At 68.1% G+C, this 21788-nt stretch overlaps 1 protein-coding gene across 1 annotated transcript in view; it reads left to right on the top strand.

The window, feature by feature from the left end:
* GSE1 (Gse1 coiled-coil protein) overlaps positions 1–21788 on the top strand; it is a 111629-nt gene that overhangs the window by 78656 nt on the left and 11185 nt on the right. Inside the window, 4 exon segments of the mRNA XM_075433553.1 lie at positions 12676–12894; positions 19126–19325; positions 21245–21426; positions 21565–21744. Coding sequence (XP_075289668.1) covers positions 12676–12894; positions 19126–19325; positions 21245–21426; positions 21565–21744 — 781 coding nt within the window.

The raw sequence follows: 21788 nt of genomic DNA, 5'->3' as shown, positions 1-21788 counted from the left end.
GTTTGCCGGGCAGCCAGCGAGGGAGGGGGACCCCCACACTGGGGGGGCCTTGGGGTCTTCTGGGAGCGCCGGTGGCTGGGGGGGGTCTGGGGTGCGAGCTCGGGGTACTGGGGCTGGGAGCTCCGGGTGCGAGCGGGAGGTGCTCGTGGGGTGCACACTGGGGGGTCACGGGGTGCTGGGGGGGTGCAGGCTGGGGGTGAGCACTGGGGCTGTGAGCTCGGGGTGCTGGGGGGGTGCTGGGGGGGTGCAGGCTGGGGGTGAGCACTGGGGCTGTGAGCTCGGGGTGCTCTGGGGTGCTGGGGGGGTGCAGGCTGGGGGTGAGCGCCGGGGCTGTGAGCTCGGGGTGCTGGGGGGGTGCTGGGGGGGTGCAGGCTGGGGGTGAGCGCTGGGGCTGTGAGCTCGGGGTGCTGGGGGGGTGCAGGCGGGGGGTGCTCTGGGGGTCCGCACACTCAGGCTGCGAGCTCGGGGTGCTCCGGGGGTGCAGACTCGGGGTGCTGGGGGGGGTCCCCCCTGTGGGGGGCCGTGCCCTCGCGTGGCGGTTTCCCCGTGAGCGCTGCGTGTTTCAGGAAATGGCTTTTGCGCGTGGCCGTTGTTCCAGGAGCGAGCGGCTCGGCCCGGGCGCGCCTGCGCCGGCGTTGGGGTGCGCGACGGCGAGCGGGGACCCCCCCCCCCCCTCCAAGCCGGGAGGGGTTGCGCTGTGACATCCCCCCGAGGGCTGTGCCACGGCGGGGACGTGGGCGACCCGCTGGCCCCTGGCACCCCGCTCGCTCCCGGCACGCTCCGACCCCGCGGGGGTCCCGCTCCCCGTCCGTCCGTCCGTCCGTCCCCTCGCTCCTCGCTGGCTCCCAGCTCCCTGCGGCCTCCGTGCCGTCCCCCGCGGCGGGGGCTCCTCCAGGGGCTGCAGGTGCAGGGAGGTGGCTTGGGGGCTGATTCATTTATTTTTTCACCCCCTTAATTCCGTATTTCGCCGGGGGTTCCCGGCGGCGGCTCCCGTTGCCGGAAACTTCTGGCTTTGCCGTCGTTGCTAACGCCCCAATTCCTGCGCCCCGGAAAACCCTGCCCCGGCCGGCTCGTCGCCCGCCAGCCCCCTCGGAGAGGGACAAAAAAACATCGGAGGAGAGACGCGAGGCAGCGCGGAGCGCGGAGGTGTGGGGCGGCGCGATGGCAAGCGAGCGGGGGGAATGGTGTCGGAGGCGCTGGCAAGCGGCGCGGGCGCCGGCGGCAGCTGCCGGGGCGCGGGGAGCAGATGGAGCCCGAGCCGTCCCCGTGGCCGTGACGCAGCGGCCGAGTCCTGCCGGGGACTGCCACCGCCTCGGGGACAGCCTGGCCATGGCCGGTGTCACACGCTGCTCGGCCGCTTGCTCTCCCAGCTCGGCTGGCACAGCATCGGGCCAGCTCCTCTGTGTCCCCGCGTCCCTCTGGTCACCGGCGCTGCTGTGCCCTGCGTCCCTCTGGTCACCGATGCTTCTGTCCCCTTCGTCCCTCTGGTCACCGGCGTTGCTGTGCCCTGTGTCCCTCTGGTCACCGATGCTTTCGTCCCCTGCATCCCTGTGGTCACCGGCGCTGCTGTCCCCTGTGTCCCTGTGGTCACCGATGCTTTCGTCCCCTGCGTCCCTCTGGTCACCGATGCTTCTGTCCCCTTCGTCCCTCTGGTCACCGGCGTTGCTGTGCCCTGTGTCCCTCTGGTCACCGATGCTTTCGTCCCCTGCGTCCCTCTGGTCACCGATGCTTTCGTCCCCTGCATCCCTGTGGTCACCGGCGCTGCTGTCCCCTGCGTCCCTGTGGCCCTGGGGCTGGAGACGCGCAGCGGGGCTCAGCCAGTTGCGAGGGGACACTGGGCATGGTGGGGACCCGGCATCAATCAGAGCGGAGAGTGGGGGGCCAGGGAGGGGACCCCGTTCCCCGCCGGCGCGTATGGGAACCGTGCTCAGGCTGGCTTGCCGTGAGAGACGTGGGCGCAGTTGTCCCCCCGCGGCTGGTGCCAGCGTCCCCGGGGATGGCAGCGTGCCCTGGGGACACCGAGCATCCCCGGAGGGCCTGGCTGCCCGCCCCAGGGTGGCACCCGAATGCACGCAGCCCGTTGGGGTCCCCCCTCTCCCTGTGGGTGTCCCCAAATCGCCGGGCGCTGGCGGGACCCCGGGGCTCCCGGCGAGGCGGGACGGGGCCGCGGGTGCCTCGGCGTGCGGGGGACGATGGCGGCGGGTGCCGGCGGCAGATGCTGCTGACTCAGGACCTGCCCAAACGGTTCCTATTTTTGCGCCGGGGCCGGGAATATTTCGCCCGTGGATCAAAGCGGACGGCGGAGCTGGGTGATGCCGCGGGAACACCGGCTCGGCGGGTGCCGCCGGCGCGAGGCCTGAGTCACCGGGTGGGGACGGCCGCCCCCGGCCTGGCTTTGGGGTGCTCGGGGCTGAGCCCCGCTCTCGGCGGCCCCCGGCTGCGTGCTGGATTTGGGGGCTGCCCTTCCTCCTCCTCCTCGCCGGGTGCGTGGGCGAGGGGTGCTCGAGGGCGATGCTCGTGGGGTGCTGCGGGGGTGCTGGGTGATGCGGGGGGGTCTGGGCTGTGTTGGGGTGCCGGGAAGCCCTCCCACCTTCCTCCTTTGCCCACCCCACCATCCTCCTCCTCCTCCTCCTCCTCCTCTCGCCAGTCCTAAATTCGGTCGTCATGGCAACCATGTCAACCACTTTCCAGCTTCCCCGTGCTGGTTTGAGGAGGGGGGCGGGGGGAAGAGGGGAGCCAGGGGAAGGGGGGCGGCGGGCGGGGGCTGCGGCAGGGAGGGGGCCGCGGGCATCGCTCCCGGCGCGGGGCTCGGGGCGACGCTTCCCAGATGGTTTCTCCCCGCCGGGTGCTGTCTGGCGAGCGGGGGCCGCTGCCAGCCCGGTGCGTGCCAGGGGGTCAGGGCTGGGGGTCCTGCCCTGGGAGGGGGCTCTGTCGCAGCCCCCCCAGCTCCAAGCCCGTGCGCGGGCACCCCCAGAATTCGTGGCCTGTCTGCGGCCGTGCTGCTCGTGCCGGGGTCCCGCGCGAGGTGGCATTTACCCCAGCGGGGGTCTGCGGGGTGCCACCGCCGCGCGGTCGGCGTCGCCGGGGGTCCCCGCGGTGCTGCGGGCACCGCTCGCCTCGCAGAATGCCCGGGGCTGGAAGGGACCCCGCGGGTCACCCAGCCCAACCCCCAGACCCGCGCCGGGGTTCTGGGGGGCAGCGGGTGCTGCCGTGCTCCACGGCGCGTGTGTCCCCCACCCCGTTCCCGCTCCCGCTCCTCGGCAGCGGCTGGTGGCACCTGCCAGCGACGCTGCTCCTCGGCACGGCACCGCGGCACGTGCGCGGGCACCGCCGCGCTCGAGGCACCGGGGCCAGCCCTGCCCCGGCCCCCGCAGCGGGGCGCGTTACCCTCCCCCCCCCCCCCCCCCAAATTTATTATTAATTTTTATCTTTATTTCCCCAGCGCCGCGGTTAATTAAACGCAGCCGCCTCTTGCCGGGAGCCGACGCGGGGTGCTCATCGCACCGACAGCCGACGGCAAAGGCGCTGCCCCGCCGGAACACCCTTCCCAGGGATTATTTCACCCTTAAAAAGTGGGGGGGGACCCCAACCCCCCCCCGCAGGGTGGAGGAGTGGGGGAGGGGCGCTGCTTTCTGCGTCGCCAAGCTTTCTCCTTCCCCCCCCCCTTTTAATAATCACGCTTTAAAGATGTTTGACATCTGTAACAAACAGCTGGCATCCTGTTATGGAAGAATGTCCTTTTATTTCCGAGCAGGTTGAACTGTCATTAATAGTATAATTAGGTGATTATCGGCGTACAGCAGAAAACTGCTTAATTGCGCAGCCGGCTTTGCGAGGATCCCCGGCTCCTTTATTGCCGCCTTGGTTTGAGCCGCCTCGCTTTTTTCGCGCTGTGTCGTTGGGTTTTTTTCCTTTCTTTCCGCGCTGATTATTATTTTTTAATGCGCGTGGCAGCTGGGGGAGCGAGGCAGCACCGGCGGCGCCGGGAGGGACGGGGAGGGGGGGACACGCCGGCGCTGGCACTGCTCCCCCCGTGTCCCCCCCCAAATCCCCGGGGGATTTATTTTTAAATAAGCTGAGGCTGGAGGAGGGGGTCTCAGCGGTGGGGTTGGTGGGGTCTGGGCGGGTGGGAGCACCCATGGGTGGGAGGTGGCCGGGTGCGGAGTTCTTCGAGGGAATAAAGGAGACGTCTTTGTCGGCGGCTGCGTGCCGTGCCGGCGGGGAGCAGAGCCGCGGGGCCGGGGGGCACCCGTCGTGCCGGGAGCCGTCGCCCACCGTCACCCACCCCGCCGGCTGGGGCACCGGGCCCTCGCCATCCCCGCGCGGGGGGCACGCGGGGGGCTGCCATGGCGTCGGGCCATCCCCGGCCCAGCGCCCAGCGCCATTCCCAGCCCCGGGACGCGGCGTTTTTGGGGGCAGAGCGGGTTTTTTGGCGCCCGCCAGACAATGGCGCTTTGTATCTGCCCCCGGTGCCGCCGAACACACTTGTTAGCGCCGCAGCTTTGTGCTGTAAATTTCCATGGAGTAATTACGTCTTAATTTATGATAATCCCGGGCGGGCGGCGGAGGGGGGAGCGCCAGGCAAGTTTGGAAGTTGCCCGCCGGGGCCTGGGGTCCCGCCGGGCTCGTCCCGACCGTGAGCTTCTCCGTGGCGGTGCTGAGCCTGCGGATGGGGAGCGGGGGGCTCCGGACGGCGGTGATGGCAGGAGGGTCCCCAGCGCGGGTCGGGGGCGGTGATGCCGCCCATCCCACCGCCCGTCCAGGAGCTGGGGACCCCCTGGGCACGTGGGCTTGGGTCACGCTGGGGGGATGCTGGGATGCTGGGATGATGCTGGGATGATGCTGGGGTGATGCCGGGATGCTGGGATGATGCGGGGTGATGCTGGGATGCTGGGATGCTGGGGATGATGCTGGGATGCCGGGGTGATGCCGGGGGGATGCCGGGATGCTGGGATGATGCGGGATGATGCCGGGGTGATGCCGGGATGATGCCGGGATGCCGGGTCCGGGTGCCGGCTCCCGCACGCAGGAGGGCACCTCGCCCTTCCCGCAAGCCCCTGGCACCGCTCCAGCGTGGGGTCAGACTCGTCCCCCTCCCCACCGCCTCATCCCGCCTTGGTCCGGGGGGCTCGTTACCCGCAAAGGAGGGGTTCTCTTCCCCAGGCAGGTCAGACCCTCTGGCAGCGTTTGAGGAGGAGGATGCGGAGGGGAGGAAGGCTCCCGTCGCTCGGCGGAGGACCCCGGTGGCAGGCAGGGTGCGAGGGGCTGCCCGTGTCCCCTCCGCAGCCGTCGAGGCAGCGCCGGGAGCGGCCGTGGGGATCCCGCGGGGTCTGGGGAGCGTTGGACGCGCGCCCCGTCGAGGGGGGCAGGGCTGGGGACGCGTGTCCAGCGCAGCCGAGCATCCCCCGGGAGCCGGGCGGGCGCTGGCACCCTGCGTCCCCCCGCCCGTCGCCCACCCTGCGTCCCCCTGCCCGTCGCCGGCGGGGCTGTGGGTGCCGTGGGTGCCCCGTCCCCCACCCCGGGGTGGGTTTAGTCCCGGGAGGGGGGTGAAGCCCTGCGGCTGCGCCCGCTGCACCGGCAGCCGGGTCCCTGCTGGAGGCCGCACGCGCCCACTGACATTTGCCAAGCGTAAAAATTCAATTAATTCCAGCAGGCAGATTAAATATAAGTGAATTTTAATAATTCGCTGGAAAGGCGGAGGATTACCGTGGGCGAGGAGGGAGGACGCCGCGGGCGCGGGGCCGCTGGCCGGCCCTCTCGGCGCGGGCGCGGGGGGTTGCCAGCATCAGTCACCCTAAATCCCGGCGTGGGGAGGGGGCTCCGCTCCCCGTGGCACCCAGTCCCCGGGCCTGGGATGTGGTTGCTCTTTCCCTGCGCTGAAGAACGCGCCGGAGCTCTGCCCGTCCCCGGCACGGCGCGGGCATCGCCGCTGCTTCCAGCCCTCCGCGCTGGCGCCCGTTTCTTGGGGGGCTTCCTGGAAAGGGTGAGCCCCGTCAAGGTGGCTGGGGACCCTGGGCTGTCCCCGGGGGGGACGCTGCAAGGGGACCCAGGGCCCCGGCGCGCGCCGAGCTCTGGCCAAGGGCTCCTCAGCGCCTGGTGGCGAGCAGATGGCACCGGTGTCAGCAAGATGGAAGCGCGTGCGGCAGATCTGCCGTTTGCCAGCGTTCGTTTCTCACCCCGAGGTGAAGCCGTCCCTGCGGTGCGTGCGGGGGGACCCCGGGAGCGCGGGGGGGACCCCATCGCCGGCCCCTCGGCTCGGCGGGAGGGACGGATGGCGCTGGCCCGCGACCTTTGCGAGGACGCCAGGCATTACCGCTAATGGGGCCCGCGCCGCGCGTAAATCTGCTGTCAGGACAGGCGGGCAGAGCGATCTGCCAGGCGGCGTTATTAATGCTCGTTATTAATACCCGTTATTAATACCCGTTATTAATGCTCGTTATTAATACCCGTTATTAATACCCGTCATTAATACCCGTCATTAATACCCGTCGCCCCCGGAGCCCTTCGCGAGCTGCCCCGCGGATGGGGCGAGGGGTGGGGGCTGCACCATGTAACCTCCCCCCTGCACCTTTGCGGGGTGCAGGGAAGCCCCCCCCGCCAGCTGAGCCCCTGGCTGCTCCCCACCGGCGGCGGGGGGTCCCCTGCGCGCGCCCACCCCCGCGGCGGGGGCACCTTTCGGCTGTGGCCCCCGCTGGCTCTGCCGGGGGGGGACGGCGGCACCCCAGAGGCAGGTCCCTGCGCCGCAGCCCCCCGGCTCGGCTGGGTGCTGGCCCCCCGCCCGCCCGCAGCCCCCCGCCCCGCCGGGACCTGCCCCGCGCCGGATCCGGCCCGCGCAGAACCCGAAGCTTCAGTTTTATTCGCTCGGCTCCAGCCGATTTGCATAATCCACATAATCACCCCGGTTTTAATTGCCCGCAACTCTGCAGAAAGATCATGTGGTTAAGTGGTAAATCATAATTAGATAAATAATTGGCTTGGCCGCGGCAAGCTGCTTTGTTATACCTGCCATCTGCTGGGCAGGGGCTCCTCGCCCGGGAACAACGCGCCGCTGCCGCCGCAGCCCGCGCTGCCCGCCGCGGGCACGGGCACGGCGACGGGGCACGGCGACGCGCCGGCAGCCACGCTGCGTCGCCCGCTCCCGGCCCCCGCAGCGCCCCGTGGCACCGTGCCAGGCGAGGCGGCACCGTGCCGTGCCGGGCGCTGACCCACATGATGCCCGACGGCACCGTGCCATGCCCGACGGTACCGTGCCATGCCTGATGGTGCCATGCGGTGCCCAACGGTACGTGCCATACCTGGCTCTGACCCACGCGATGCCCGATGGCACCGTGCCATGCCCGATGGCACCGTGCTGTGCCGGGCGCTGACCCACGCCATGCCCGACGGCACCGTGCCATGGCTGATGGTGCCATGCCATGCCCAACGGTACGTGCCATGCCTGGCTCTGACCCACGCGATGCCCGATGGCACCGTGCCATGCCCGATGGCACCGTGCTGTGCCGGGCGCTGACCCACGCCATGCCCGACGGCACCGTGCCATGGCTGATGGTGCCATGCCATGCCCAACGGTACGTGCCATGCCTGGCTCTGACCCACGCCATGCCCGACGGCACCGTGCCATGGCTGATGGTGCCATGTGGTGCCCAACGGTACCGTGTGATGCCTGGCTCTGACCCACGCGATGCCCGATGGCACCATGTGATGCCCGACGGCACCGTGCCGTGCCTGATGGTGCCATGCCATGCCTGGCTCTGACCCACGCGTTGCCCAACGGCACCATGCGGTGCCCAGCAGCACCATGCCATGCCCGATGGTACCATATGATGCCTGACATCACTGTGTGATGCCTGGCTCTGACCCACGCGATGCCTGATGGCACCGTGCCATGCCTGATGGTGCCATGCCATGCCTGGCTCTGACCCACATGATGCCCGATGGCACCGTGCCATGCCTGGTGGCACCGTGCAGTGCCTGGCTCTGACCCACGCATTGCCCGACAGCACCGTGCCATGCCCGATGGCACCACACCATGCCTGGCTCTGACCCATGCCATGCCGGATGGCACCGTGCGATGCCCGACGGCACCATGCCGTGCCCGACGGCACCACGCAGTGCCCAGCAGCCCCGCGCAGTGCCCAGGCACCGTCTTTTCGAAGCCTCCAGCTCTCTCTTCCAGGGCAGAAATGGGAAGAAGGTTGCTGTGAAGGGAACGCTTCGCCGGCCTCATGCCCGGCGGGCTTGGAGAGTGCCAGGGCTGGCTGGGCACGGGAAGGGAGAGGAACCCCCGGCACGGTGCCAGCCCCGGCCCCTCCCGGCGCTGTGCCCCCCGGACGAGCCGCTATGGGTTTGCGTGCGGTCGTTTGCCGGTCGGTGGTCCATGGAGGAGGGGTCGATGGAGACCCAGCCGGCTCGTGGCGCTGGGGGCCGGCGGCCGTGCCAGGCTCCCCTGGGGACCCCCGAACCCCGTCCCTGGCCGACGAGGTGCTGCTTGCCCCGGGGGACCCAGCCGGACCCCTCCAGGGGTGCTGGGGAGCCAGCCGAGGCTGGGGGTGCTCTGGGGATGGGTCCCGGGCCCCCCCGAGGACCCTGAGAACGGGCAGAGGCTGTGCCCGCGTCTCTGCGTCCCTGGGGACGCCTGGGGACACCGAGCCCGGCCACCCCCGTCCGGGCGGTGGGGAGGGAGGCAGGAGCGCGAGCTGCGAGCCATCAGTTCATTAATTAATTAACGGAGCGTGGGGCGGCGGCAGAGCTGCTGTGACGAGGGGTGGGAGACGTGGGGCGGCTCGGGGGGCGAGGAGGGGGTCCCCTGCCCGTCCCCTGCCCGTCCCCTGCCTGCTGGCTCTTGGGGGGTGCTGGGGTGCGTGGTGGGGGGGACGAGGGGCACGCGCTGCCCCTGGCCCCCTGCCCCCCTCCTGCCCAGGCATTCGGGCAGAGATGGGGGTGCGGGGGGTGCGTGGCGATGCGGGACCATCAGCGCTGAGAATCCGCGCGCGGCGGCCGGGGCGCTGGGACGCAGGAGGGCAGAGGCGGGGGGCACGGAGCGTCACCCCGCGTTCCTCGGGGACCCCTCGGAGCCGAGGTCCGGGGCGGCGGGCGTGGAGCCGGGCGCGCGTCCGTCCCGGGGGACGGCGAGGATGAGGATGATGAGGATGAGGATGCTCATCTCTCCCTGCTCCCTCGGCCGCACTGGGGTTGTTTTCCGCTCCGTTTGCCGGGGGCTGGAGCTGCCGCCTGATCGCGTTTGGCAATAAATTACCAGTCCCGGCGCTGGGGAGCTGGGAACGGAGCGGGGTGCTGGGGGGGGGGCTGAAACCAGGGTGCCCAACCTGCCCGCGCCGCGTGTCCCGGTCGGGGTGCCGGGGTGCCCGCGGCGGCTGCCACCGCGTTTGTTTGTCCCCAGCCCCACCAGGCAGCCGGGCTGGTTCTGCTCCCGCTGCCAACACCCCCGCCGGCGTCCTCGGGAGCAGATGGGGGGACGATGGCACGCTGCCAGCTCCCGGCTGCCAGCCCTGCGCCGGGATGCGGGGAGCAGGGACCCCCCCCACCCCCCCGCCTCCCCCCAGCCCGGGGGTCCTGCCCCGCCGAGGATGCCAACCCCACGGCTGGTGCCACCGCGGGAGGGGGTGCCGGGAGCTGCGGTGGCACAGGAAAGGGTGGCGGGTACATGGCGGGGGGGGGTGCCAGCCCCTCTCCCTGTACCCCCACGGGGGTGGGGGCAGCGGGGGGGCACGCTGCCCCGTTTCGGGGTTCGGCTCCCCGCCCCGGTGAGGCAAGCGCTGGCGTGACCCCGGGCTGCTGCCGGGCTCCGAGCTTGACCTGTTTTTCCGCCCGGATCTGCCTGGCGGGGAGGCAGCCGGGGAGGAGGGTGAGAGCCGGGGGGGGCCCCACCTCGCCGTGGGGTGTCCCAGCGTCCCCAGCCCCCACGCAGAGGTGTCACCCCCCCACCCCGCCAGCGTCAGGGTACCAGGGAGGGGGACGCAACCTGGCCCCGCATCCCCAGCCCCGCGCGGATGCTTGCGCCTGTCCGTCTCTCCGTGCCTCAGTTTCCCCCGCCGAGGCAGCCCGGGGACGCCCGGACAGACGGACGCCAGCTCGGTCGGGACGAGGCGGGCGAGCGGCGCTGCCTGGGCCCCGGCCGGGGCGGAGGCGACGATTTTATCACCGGGTGGGAGCGGCAGGACCGGTTTGGAGCGCGACTGGGCCGGCGGCAGTGCCTGGGGGGCAGGGGGCAGCGCCTGGGGGGCGTGGGGCAGGACTGGGGGGCGTGGGGCAGTGCCTGTGGATGTGGGGCAGTGCCTGGGGGGCGTGGGGCAGTGCCTGTGGATGTGGGGCAGTGCCTGTGGGGCAGGGGGCAGTGCCTGGGGGGCGTGGGGCAGTGCCTGTGGGGCAGGGGGCAGTGCCTGGGGGGCGTGGGGCAGTGCCTGTGGGGCAGGGGGCAGTGCCTGGAGGGCGTGGGGCAGTGCCTGGGGGTCGTGGGGCAGTGCCTGGGGGGCATGGGGCAGCGCATGGGGGGCAGGGGGCAGTGCCTGGGGGGCGTGGGGCAGTGCCTGGGGGGCATGGGGCAGTGCCTGGGGGGCGTGGGGCAGTGCCTGGGGGGCAGGGGGCAGTGCCTGGGGGGCGTGGGGCAGTGCCTGGGGGGCGTGGGGCAGTGGCTGGGGGTTCACAACTGTGCCAGGGGGATGCCGGGAAGAGCCTGGGGGATGCTGGGCTGTGCCCGTGGGATGCAGGGTTGTGCTGTAGGGATGTGGGGCAGTGCCTGGGGGGCGTGGGGCAGTGCCTGGGGGTGCAGGGCTGTGCCAAGGGGATGCCAGGCTGTGTCAAGAGGAGCCAGGCAGTGCCTGGGGGATGCAGAATTGTGCCCGGGGGCTGTGGGGCCGTGCCTGGGGATGTGGGGCAGTGCCTGGGGGGCGTGGGACCATGCCCAGGGGGTGCAGGGCTGTGCCTGGGGGTGCAGGGTTGTGCCAAGGGGATGCCAGGCTGTGCCAAAGGGAGCCAGGCAGTGCCTGGGGGATGCAGGGTTGTGCCCTGTGGATGTGGGGCAGTGCCTGAGGACGTGGGGCATTGACCAGGGAGTGCAGGGCTGTGCCAAGGGGATGCCAGGCAGAGCCCAGGTGATGCAGGTTTGTGCCCTGTGGATGTGGGGCAGTGCCTGGGGGCATGGAGCCGTGCCCAGGGGGTGCAGGGCTGTGCCTGGGGGATGCAGGGCTGTGCTGTAGGGATGTGGGGCAGTGCCTGGGGACGCGGGGCACTGCCTGGGGGGCATGGAGCCGTGCCCAGGGGGTGCAGGGCAGTGCCCGGGGGATGCCAGGCTGTGCCTGGGGTGCTGCAGCCCGCTGGGACGACGTCTGGGTGCGTGGTGCTGCGGGCAGACCCCCGTGCCCCGCTCGCCGGGGGAGCCCCCACGCGCTCGCCGGGGGTCCGCGGGCCGGCGCGCAGCCCGGGGGTGCCAGGCCAGCGCGGCGGGGGGGCTTCCCAGCTGCTCCGTAATGGATTGACACGAGGCGAGCGTGTCGACACGGCGGCAGGCAGGGGCTGAGAGCACGGAGTTAATAAATGCTTGGATAATGAGGGCAGAGGGGAGCGCGCCGGCCGCCTCTCGGGGGGCCGGGGGCAAAGATTAATCAGCGCTGAGTGGCACTGGCAGCCCCCCCGCCCCGGCCCCGGCCCCCCTCCGCTGCGGGATGCTCCGGGGTCTCCGGCATCGCCGCTGCCTCCAGCCCCGCCGGGAGCTGGGGGGCTGCCCCTCGCCCCCCCCCGCCTGCCCGCCCGGGAGCGGGGCTAATTTTAGGCTGGTGTTAATGAAGCTGCTCGTTTGGAAGTCTATTTTAAGGGCCCTGACATCAGCAGTTGCTGTTTTGGGAGGTTGGAGAGCCCTGGCGCGGTGGCTGTGACAGCTGGGGGGGGCCCGGGGGGGGCTGCACCCTCCCGCTCAGCAGCACCCGAACCCCCACCCTTAGGGCCCACTGTAGCACCTCTGTGCTTTGGGGTGCAGCGGGGGGGACTTGGGGTGCCGAGGTGAGGATTTGAAGGTGCGGTGGTGGGGAGCCGGGGTGCTGTGGGGGGGGGATTTGGGGGTGCCGTGGGGGGGGGATTTGGGGGTGCCGTGGTGAGGATTCGAAGGTGCGGTGGTGGGACCTCGGGTATGAAGTGAGGGGGGTCTGGGGGTGCGATGTGGGGGGTTTGAGGGTGCAGTCTGGCGATCCGGAGGTGCCGCGGTGGGGGCTGAAGGTGCGGTGGATTTGGGGGTGCTGGGGACCGGCGTGGGGATGCAGTACTGGGGATTTGGGGGTGCAGCGAGAAGGACTTGGGGGGTGCGGTGGTGGTGCTTTGGGTCCATCAGGCTGCTGAAGGACCCGATGTCCCCCCAGAAGACCCTCTCCCTCCCCACGGGGCCCCGCTGGGTCCCCTCCTGCCGTTGCCTGGGGTCAGCGGGGCCGTGGGACACCGGCAGCCGCCGCCGCCCCCCGCCTCGCCTGGTTTTCCGTGGGCTGGTGCCCTCCAGCTCGCCTCCCCCCACCGCGTGGACGCGGGGTCCGTGTTGGGGCGGGGGGAGGTGACCCGGAGGGAAGGTCTCGCTCGTCCTTGCTGGCTGTTCCTGCTCCCGGGGGGGGGGTCTGGGGGTCCGCTCTCCCGCCCCGCGTCCCGCCGCCTGACGCGGGCTGCTCTCGTTCGCAGGCATGAGCCATGAGCCGAAGTCGCCGTCGCTAGGGATGCTCTCCACCGCCACCCGCACCACCGCCACCGTCAGCCCCCTCACCCCCTCGCCGCTCAACGGCTCCATCGTCCCCAATGGCAGCCCGGCGGCCAGCAGCACTTTGTCCGTCCAGGCAGCACCTTCCTCCAGCTTCGCCGCCGCTCTCCGCAAGCTCGCCAAGCAAGCCGAGGAGCCCCGAGGTAGGGGACGGGGACGGGGACAAGGCCGGGGGGGGGATGCTGAGCGCCTTTCCCCGCCACCACCGCCCAGGAGCCGGCAGGCGACGATTCCTGGCCGCTTCCCGAGCTCGTGTCTTTCCCCGGCGGCGTGTCTCGAGGGGGCCGTTTAGAAACGCGACTCAGCCGGAGTCATCCGAACGCCGGCGCACTCGCCGTACCCCGGGAGAAGGTCTGGGAGAGCGCGGCGCGGGGGGGCCTGTCCCTCCCTCCCCCCACGCTTCACCAAAATGCTGGTTTTTTCCCAGAGGCTCCTCAAATCTGTTCCTTCCACCCCGAATCGCCCGGCTAAACAGGAAAATTGGGTGCCCCCATGGTAGCCCCATGGCCCGGTGCCGCATCCTCCATCCCACCCCCCCCCCGTGGGGGTGCAGCTCACGGTGGGGGGGGAGCTGCTGCTGGAGCACCCCAAGGTGCCCGGCGCCGCGGGGAGCGCGTCCTGCGGGCACGGCTGGGGCTGTCCCGCGTCTGCGGGGGGAGGCAGCTCGTCCCGGCGCGGGCTGCGGCGCGTTTCGGCAGGAGGCTGCTGGCATCGCTGCTGTGCCGCAAAACCGTGGTTATCCCGGTGTTCCCGCCGGCCGGTGCTCCCTGTCGGGTTGTTGCCCACCCCCTGGGCGCTTCGGTCCCTGGGGAGGATGCCAGACCCTTTGCAAGGCCCTTTCTGGAAGACCCTCTTTGCAAGGTCTTTTTTTGGAAGACCCTCTTTGGAAGGCCTGTTTTTGCAGGGTCTTCTTGGGAAGACCTTTCTTGCAAGGTCTTTTTCTGGAAGACCCTCTTTGGAAGACCCTTTCTTGCAAGGTGTTTTTTTCAGAAGACCCTCTTTGGAAGGCCTGTTTTTGGAAGACCCTCTTTGGAAGGCCTGTTTTTGCAGGGTCTTCTTGGGAAGACCTTTCTTGCAGGGTCTTTTTCTGGAAGACCATCTTTGGAAGACCCTTTCTTGCAAGGTCTTTTTCTGGAAGACCCTCTTTGGAAGACCCTTTCTTGCAAGGTCTTTTTCTGGAAGACCCTCTTTGGAAGGCCCTTTCTTGCAAGGTGTTTTTTCAGAAGACCCTCTTTGGAAGACCCTTTCTGCAAGTTTGATTTTCGGAAGACCCTCTTTGGAAGGCCTGTTTTTGCAAGGTCTTCTTGGGAAGACCTTTCTTGCAAGGTCTTTTTTTGGAAGACCATCTTCGGATGGCCCTTTCTTGCAAGGTCTTTTTCTGGAAGACCCTCTTTGGAAGACCCTTTCTTGCAAGGTCTTTTTCTGGAAGACCCTCTTTGGAAGACCCTTTCTTGCAAGGTCTTTTTCTGGAAGACCCTCTTTGGAAGACCCTTTCTGCAAGTTCTATTTTCGGAAAACCCTCTTTGGAAGGCCTGTTTTTGGAAGACCCTCTTTGGAAGGCCTGTTTTTGCAGGGTCTTCTTGGGAAGACCTTTCTTGCAAGGTCTTTTTCTGGAAGACCATCTTCGGATGGCCCTTTCTTGCAAGGTCTTTTTCTGGAAGACCCTCTTTGGAAGACCCTTTCTTGCAAGGTCTTTTTCTGGAAGACCCTCTTTGGAAGGCCCTTTCTTGCAAGGTGTTTTTTCAGAAGACCCTCTTTGGAAGACCCTTTCTGCAAGTTCTATTTTCGGAAGACCCTCTTTGGAAGGCCTGTTTTTGGAAGACTCTCTTTGGAAGGCCTGTTTTTGCAAGGTCTTCTTGGGAAGACCTTTCTTGCAAGGTCTTTTTTTGGAAGACCATCTTCGGATGGCCCTTTCTTGCAAGGTCTTTTTCTGGAAGACCCTCTTTGGAAGACCCTTTCTTGCAAGGTCTTTTTCTGGAAGACCCTTTCTGCAAGACCTTTTTTGCAAGCGCCATCTGGAAGCCCCCCCCCAGCAGCCCCCCCCCAGCTGCCAGATCTGCCAGCACGGCCGTGGCCCGAAGCCTCCGGGGCCGGCTGCTCCCAGGGGAGCGCGCGGGGACCCCGGGTGCCCGCAGTGCCGAGGGGACCAGGTCTCGGTGATGCTTCGGGCTCTCTCTGAGCTCCGAGCCCTCCCCGGCTGCCTGCTCTGGAGCCTGACGTCCTGCTTCGGGGCAGTCGCTTGGGTTTGGGGGGGCATTATTTTGCCTTTCCTTCCCCCCCACGCCACGGCTCGCCCTCCTGCCGTGCCGCTCAGCCCATCCGAAGGGACGTCGGTGGGTTTTGGCGTGGATCTTGTGGTGCTGGAGAGAAGAAGCTGCGTTCTGTTTGGGTTTCCCCGTAATCACTGCGTGTTTTGTTTGCGAAAAAAACCCCATCCTCGCCCGGCCGGCTGCCCAATAGGCTGGAGAGTTGGGCAGAGAGGAACCTGATGAGGTTCAACAAGGGCAAGTGCAGGGTCCTGCACCTGGGGAGGAACAACCTCATGCACCAGTACAGGCTTGGGGTGGACCTGCTGGAGAGCAGCTCTGCGGAGAGGGACCTGGGTGTCCTGGTGGACGACAGGGTGACCATGAGCCAGCAGTGTGCCCTGGCTGCCCAGAAGGCCAATGGGATCCTGGGGTGCATCAAGAAGAGTGTGGCCAGCAGGACGAGGGAGGTTCTCCTTCCCCTCTACACTGCCCTGGTGAGGCCTCATCTAGAGTACTGTGTCCAGTGCTGGGCTCCCCAGTTCAAGAAAGATGAGGAGCTGCTGGAGAGAGTCCAGCGGAGGGGTACGAGGATGGTGAGGGGACTGGAGCATCTCTCCTACGAGGAGAGGCTGAAGGAGCTGGGCTTGTTCAGCCTGGAGAAGAGAAGGCTGCGAGAGGACCTTATAAATGCTTATAAATATCTGCAGGGTGGGTGTCAGGAGGATGGGGCCAAGCTCTTTTCAGTGGTGCCCAGTGACAGGACAAGGGGCAACGGGCACAAACTGGAGCAGAGGAAGCTCCAGCTGAACCCGAGGAAGAACTTCTTCCCTCTGAGGGTGACGGAGCCCTGGCCCAGGCTGCCCAGGGAGGCTGTGGAGTCTCCTTCTCTGGAGATATTCCAGCCCCGCCTGGACAAGGTCCTGTGCAGCCTGCTGTGGGTGACCCTGCTTGGGCAGGGGGTTGGGCTGGGTGACCCACAGAGGTCCCTTCCAACCCCTACTATTCTGTGATTCTGTGATTCATCCCGGAGATTTTCAACAGGGCTGCGTGCTGGGGAGGGGCGGCTCTCCACGCCGTGCTTTTCCCCCCTGGGACGCGAGTCGCTTGGGCCCCAGATCCTCTCCCCGCTTCCCTTCCCTTGCCGGGAGCTGCTCTGCCGTGGCCGGTGCAGCTGATGGGGCGATGCCGGCCGGGCCCGCCCTGGGTCAGCGGCTTTTCTCCGGCTTTATGGGCTGGGGACAGGTTTGCTGCCGTGGTGCCGGTGGCTGTGCCGCAGCTGGGCTGTCCGCAGGGACATCCCGGGATGCGGGGGCTCATCCCGACCGACTCCATCCCACCAAAACCCCGGGAAGCCACCGAAGCCGTCGCCTGCCTGGGGGCTCCTGCCTCCCGTCCTACCCCCAGCCGTCTGCAGGGTCGGTTTTATCCCCCCCCCGGCCCTTTTCTGTCCCCCCCCCTCCTCTTCAGGGTCTCAGCTGTTAATTACCTTTGCCTGTCAGCCCGGGCCGCTAATCTGCTATCGCCGAGCGGGAAGCGGGAGGTCAGAAAACAAAGGTGACACCGTCACACTGTGCCTCTTGTCATCTCCAATCCAGATTAGTTTCATTGACTAACTCCTGGCTGAATACCACCAGTTAATTATAACGATCACAAACCCTCCCGTTTAAAGCCACACAGCGAGAATTAAGGTTCTGAAGTAAGACTTTAGCTTCATTAATTGCCGGGCTCATTGTGATGGTATTGATTGTTACCGCTATCGCGTGGTGAGCAGCGGCTTCCCCGCTCGGAGGGGATTAGGCTGCTAATTGCTGTTGGCCTTGCGCTGACAAGACAGACTTCAGCGGGGGTCAGACCCGCAGCGGCCGCCTCCTTTGTCACCGGCCGCCGTGCTCCGGCCCCGGGTCTCGCCGCTCTTGAAATTCAAGCGATCCGGAGCGACTCTCCGGATCGCTTGAATATCTGCAGGGTGGGTGTCAGGAGGATGGGGCCAAGCTCTTTCCAGTGGTGCCCAGTGACAGGACAAGGGGCAACGGGCACAAACTGAGGCACAGGAAGTTCCGTCTGAACCCGAGGAAGAACTTCTTCCCTCTGAGGGTGACGGAGCCCTGGCCCAGGCTGCCCAGGGAGGCTGTGGAGTCTCCTTCTCTGGAGATATTCAAGACCCGCCTGGACAAGGTCCTGTGCAGCCTGCTGTGGGTGACCCTGCTTCAGCAGTGGGGTTGGACTAGATGACCCACAGAGGTCCCTTCCAATTCTGTGATTCTGTGATTCTGTGACTCGGGAATAATTAATCAGGCGGGCCGGCCGGCGGCGGGCTGCTCCGCTCGGCCCCTCGGCTCTGCCGAGCGTCCTGCCCGCTGCCCGGGGATGCCCTGCGACGCTCCCGGCCGCGGCGCGTCCCGGCATTGCCCAGCGCTGGGGACCAGCGTGGCGAGGGGCGCGGGGAGCGCGGTGGAGATGGGCTGCAGGTCTGCGGGGCGAGGAGGTGCCTGGCACGCTCGGGGGAGCCGGCTTCTCTGCTTAGAGGGGCAAGGAGCCAGCTTGCACGCTCAGGGGAGCTGGTTTGCACAGCAAGGAGCCCGCTTACACGCTCAGGGGAGCTGGTTTGCACACTGCGAGGGCAGGGAGACGCCTCGCACACTCAGGGGAGCTGGTTTGCACACTGGGAGGGCAAGGAGCTGGCTTACACGCTCAGGGGAGCTGGTTTGCACAGCAAGGAGCCCGATTACACGCTCAGGGGAGCTGGTTTGCACACTGGGAGGGCAGGGAGATGCCTTACACACTCAGGGGAGCTGGTTTGCACACTGGGAGGGCAAGGAGCTGGCTTACACGCTCAGGGGAGCTGGTTTGCACACTGGAAGGGCAAGGAGCCGGCTTACACACTCAGGGGAGCTGGTTTGCACAGCAAGGAGCTGGCTTGCACGCTCAGGGGAGCCAAACTGCACGCTTGCAGGGTGAGGAGCCGACTTGCACGCTCAGGGGAGCCAGCTCGCGTGCTCACAAGGCAAGGAGCTGCTTGCGCACACAGGGGAACACGCTTGCCAAGCAAGGAGCCGGCTTGCACACTCAGGAGAGTCGGTTTTTACACTTGCAGGGTAAGAGGCTGGCTTGCACGCTCCAGGGAGCCGGCTTGCACGCTTGCAGGGCAAGGAGACACCTTGCACACTCAGGAGAGTCAGTTTTTACACTTGCAGGGCGAGGGGCTGGCTTTCACGCCCAGGGAAGGTGGCTTGCACACTTGCAGGGCGAGGGGCTGGCTTGCACGCTCCAGGGAGCCGACTTGCACACTTGCAGGGCAAGGAGACACCTTGCACACTCAGGAGAGTCAGTTTTTACACTTGCAGGGCAAGGGGCTGGCTTGCACACTCCAGGGAACCGGCTTGCACGCTTGCACGCCGAGGGGAGCCAGGCTCGGTGCTGGGATGGGGAGCCTTGTCCCCTCTCGGCTGGCGTCCGGCGCGGGCCACGGGCCAGCCCGTGGTGGCCGGTAGCCTGTCCGTGCCAGCACGTCCGAAACGTCCCCCTGGCCCAGGCTCGGGGCTGGGGGGAGCAGGGTTTGGGGGGCAGCACCCCCCCGGCTGCCCGGCGGGGTTTTGGGAGCAGGCGACGCGCTGCGGAGCCGACGCCGGGCGCCGTGTGCCCTGGTAACGTCGGATTTGTATTTCCGCTCCAACTCTGCTTTTCGACCTGCGTCGCGCTCGCAGCTTCAATTCCATTTTCATTTTTCCCTTGCAAATATCGCCAGCATCCCCGGGGTGGGCATCATTTAAAATACAGATTTATTATGCAAATAAAGCCAAAGCCCTGCCCAGGGGTTACGGGGGGGGGACACCTTCCTCCCAGCATCTCCCAGTGCCCCAGCTCAGCGCGCCCTGACTTTTGCAGCCCCGTTAAGGAGTCTGCAGGTTCAACTTGGGAAGACGTGGCCGCCCCGGGGATGGGAGGGTGGGGGTCCAGCCTGGGGGGCTGGAGGGACGCCCACCGCCCTGCGTGCATTCCCCTGCCCCATCCCTGGGCCCTGCAGCCGGGATGGCGTGGGATGGCTTCGGCTTGTTTGGAGGTCGGTTCCAGCTGGCTAATGGCTGCCTTTTCCCCCACTTATTTTAATTTTTAATTTCCTTTCAGGGTCCTCAATAAGCAGCGAGTCGTCCCCGGTCTCCTCGCCGGCCACCAACCACAGCTCCCCGGCCAGCACGCCCAAGCGCGGCCCCATGGGCCCCATCATCGTGCCGCCGGGGGGGCACAGCGTGCCCAGCACGCCGCCCGTCGTCACCATCGCGCCCACGAAGACGGTCAACGGGGTCTGGAGGAGCGAGGGCAGACAGGTACGGCCGCGGCTGGGGGACGCCCGGTCCTCCCCCCCGAAGGACGGCGGGTGTGGGGTGCTGTGCGTGGCACGGATTGTGCCAGCCGTGGCCCGAGGTGCCAGGAGCCGCGCTGCTCCCAAGGGACCACGGGGCTGCCCCCCGTTTTGTCCCTTCTCCTCCCCGCCATGTCCCCAAGCTGCCATCATCCCCAAGCTGCCATCATCCCTGGGCTGCCATCGTCCCCCGGCTGCCATCATCCCTGGGCTGCCATCGTCCCCCGGCTGCCATCGTCCCCTGGCTGCCATTGTCCCTGGGCTGCCATCATCCCTGGGCTGCCATCGTCCCTGGGCTGCCATCGTCCCTGGACTGCCATTGTCCCTGGGCTGCCATCATCCCTGGGCTGCCATCGTCCCCCGGCTGCCATCATCCCTGGGCTGCCATCGTCCCTGGGCTGCCATCGTCCCCCGGCTGCCATCATCCCCGGCTACCATTGTCCCTGGGCTGCCATTGTCCCTGGGCTGCCATCGTCCCTGGGCTGCCATCATCCCCGGGCTGCCATCATCCCTGGGCTGCCATCGTCCCCGGGCTGCCATCGTCCCCTGGCTGCCATCATCCCTGGGCTGCCATCATCCCCAGGCTGCCATCGTCCCTGGGCTGCCATTGTCCCCGGGCTGCCATCGTCCCTGGGCTGCCATCGTCCCCCGGCTGCCATCGTCACTGGGCTGCCATCCAGAGGGGAGCACAAGGAAGAAGGATGGAGGGGGGGGGGGGTGTGCAGCTAATTAAGAAGCATCGTTAGTGGCTCTCCTCTCCTCCGCACGCTACAGGCAGATTCCCGGGGGGATTATGCCACTTGGAAAGACTAATTAAACCACAGAGCAGAGAACGAGGAGCGCCGAGGAGGGGTGGGAGGGGGAGAAAAAGAAATTGAACTGCGATCCCTGGGTGCTCGGAGGGTGCGTGGGGTGTCTGGGTGCTGCCCACCCCGGTGCCCCCCCTGCTCCCCGGTGACCCCGCGGCACGGGGGTTGCCCGAGCGTGGGTGACGGGCTGGCAGAGCCCGCAGCGTGACGCCCCGAGACGGGGAGGTAATTAGAGCAGAGCCTGGCACGCACGATCAGCCTCGATGGGAGGGGGGACGCCCTTCGTGCCGGCCGCGGTGACCTGGGGACCGTCCCCGACGGCCGGGGCCCTGCGACCTGCCCCGGAGGGTCTGGGGGCCGGGGCTGGGTGGGGAGGGGATGCACGGTGGCGGGGGGGTGCTGGGGATGCCGCCATCCTCCTCCTCCAGCCGCGGAGCGGAGAAGAGGCAATGAAAAATGATCATTTTTAAACCCAGCCGTGCCTTGCCGGAGGTCACTGCCCCCACTGCCGGACCCTGCGGGGTATCCCCTGTCACCCCAAGGGGTGCCCCCTTCCCGGGGGGTCCCTCCCTGTCCGCAGGGGGTGGGGACCTTCATCCCGGCGCCGGGGAGCTGCCGGGAGACGGCGGGGGCCCCGCGGTGGGATGGGGGTGCCGATGCCGGTCTGTCTGCGGGGCTGGGGGCGATGCCGGGCTGAGCCCCGGTTCCCGGACGCTGTCGAGGGGCTGCTGGGTGTCCACCGGCCGCGTCTGCGTCCCCCCGGGTGATTCATAGCTCTGGAGAGCAAAGAGGGCCCTAAACCTCCAGTGCTGCCCCGGCTTCAGCACCCCCTGTCCCGCCGGTGCCCCCGCCGTAGACCCCCCGGACCCTCACGGCCCCCCAGCCTGGGTGCGGGAGGGTGCTCCGGCAGGCGCATCCCCCCCTGGGTACCGGTGCCAGGCAGGGGTGCCGTGGGCACGCTGGGGGCCCGCCGAGCGTCTCCGGGTGGGGAGACAGCAGGGACCCCCCCGTTCCTCTCGGGGTCCCTGCCGGCCCCTAACGCCCGGCTCGGCGTTTCTGCCTCTTCGCCTTCCAGCAAGAAGCGGGGTCTCGAGGCAGCAGCAGCAGCGGCGGCCGCGAGCGTCTCATCTCGGAGCCCCCCCTCGCGCAGGAGAAGGCGGGGGGCCCCGCCGTCCCCTCCCACCTCCTGGGGACACCCTACTCCTTCGGGCTCCCCCCCAGCTCCGTGGTCCAGGACTCCCGCTTCCCTCCTCTGAAGTGAGTCCGGCGGCGATGGCTGGGGGGCGGGGGGGTTTGCAGGATGCGAGGTCTGGTCCCACCGAGCATCCCGGCGGGGGATGACGTGTCCCCAGGGGGACAGGCTGCGATGGTGACCGTCCCCCCCTGCTCCCCCAGCCTGCAGCGGCCGGTGCACCACGTGGTGCCTCCCACCGAGGATTACCTGCGCAGCTTCCGTCCCTACCACACCGCCGAGGACCTCCGCATGTCCTCGCTGCCGCCCCTCGGCCTCGACCCCGCCGCGTACTACCACCCCAGCTACCTGGCACATCACCCCTTCCCGCACCCCGCCTTCAGGTGGGCATCGCCCAGCTGGGGCTGGGGGGGTCCCGTGGGTTCCG

The sequence above is a fragment of the Opisthocomus hoazin genome, chromosome 12, assembly GCF_030867145.1.
Source record: "Opisthocomus hoazin isolate bOpiHoa1 chromosome 12, bOpiHoa1.hap1, whole genome shotgun sequence".
In the NCBI taxonomy this organism is placed as follows: Eukaryota; Metazoa; Chordata; class Aves; order Opisthocomiformes; family Opisthocomidae; genus Opisthocomus; species Opisthocomus hoazin.
This window is presented reverse-complemented; position numbering and strand designations above follow the sequence as displayed.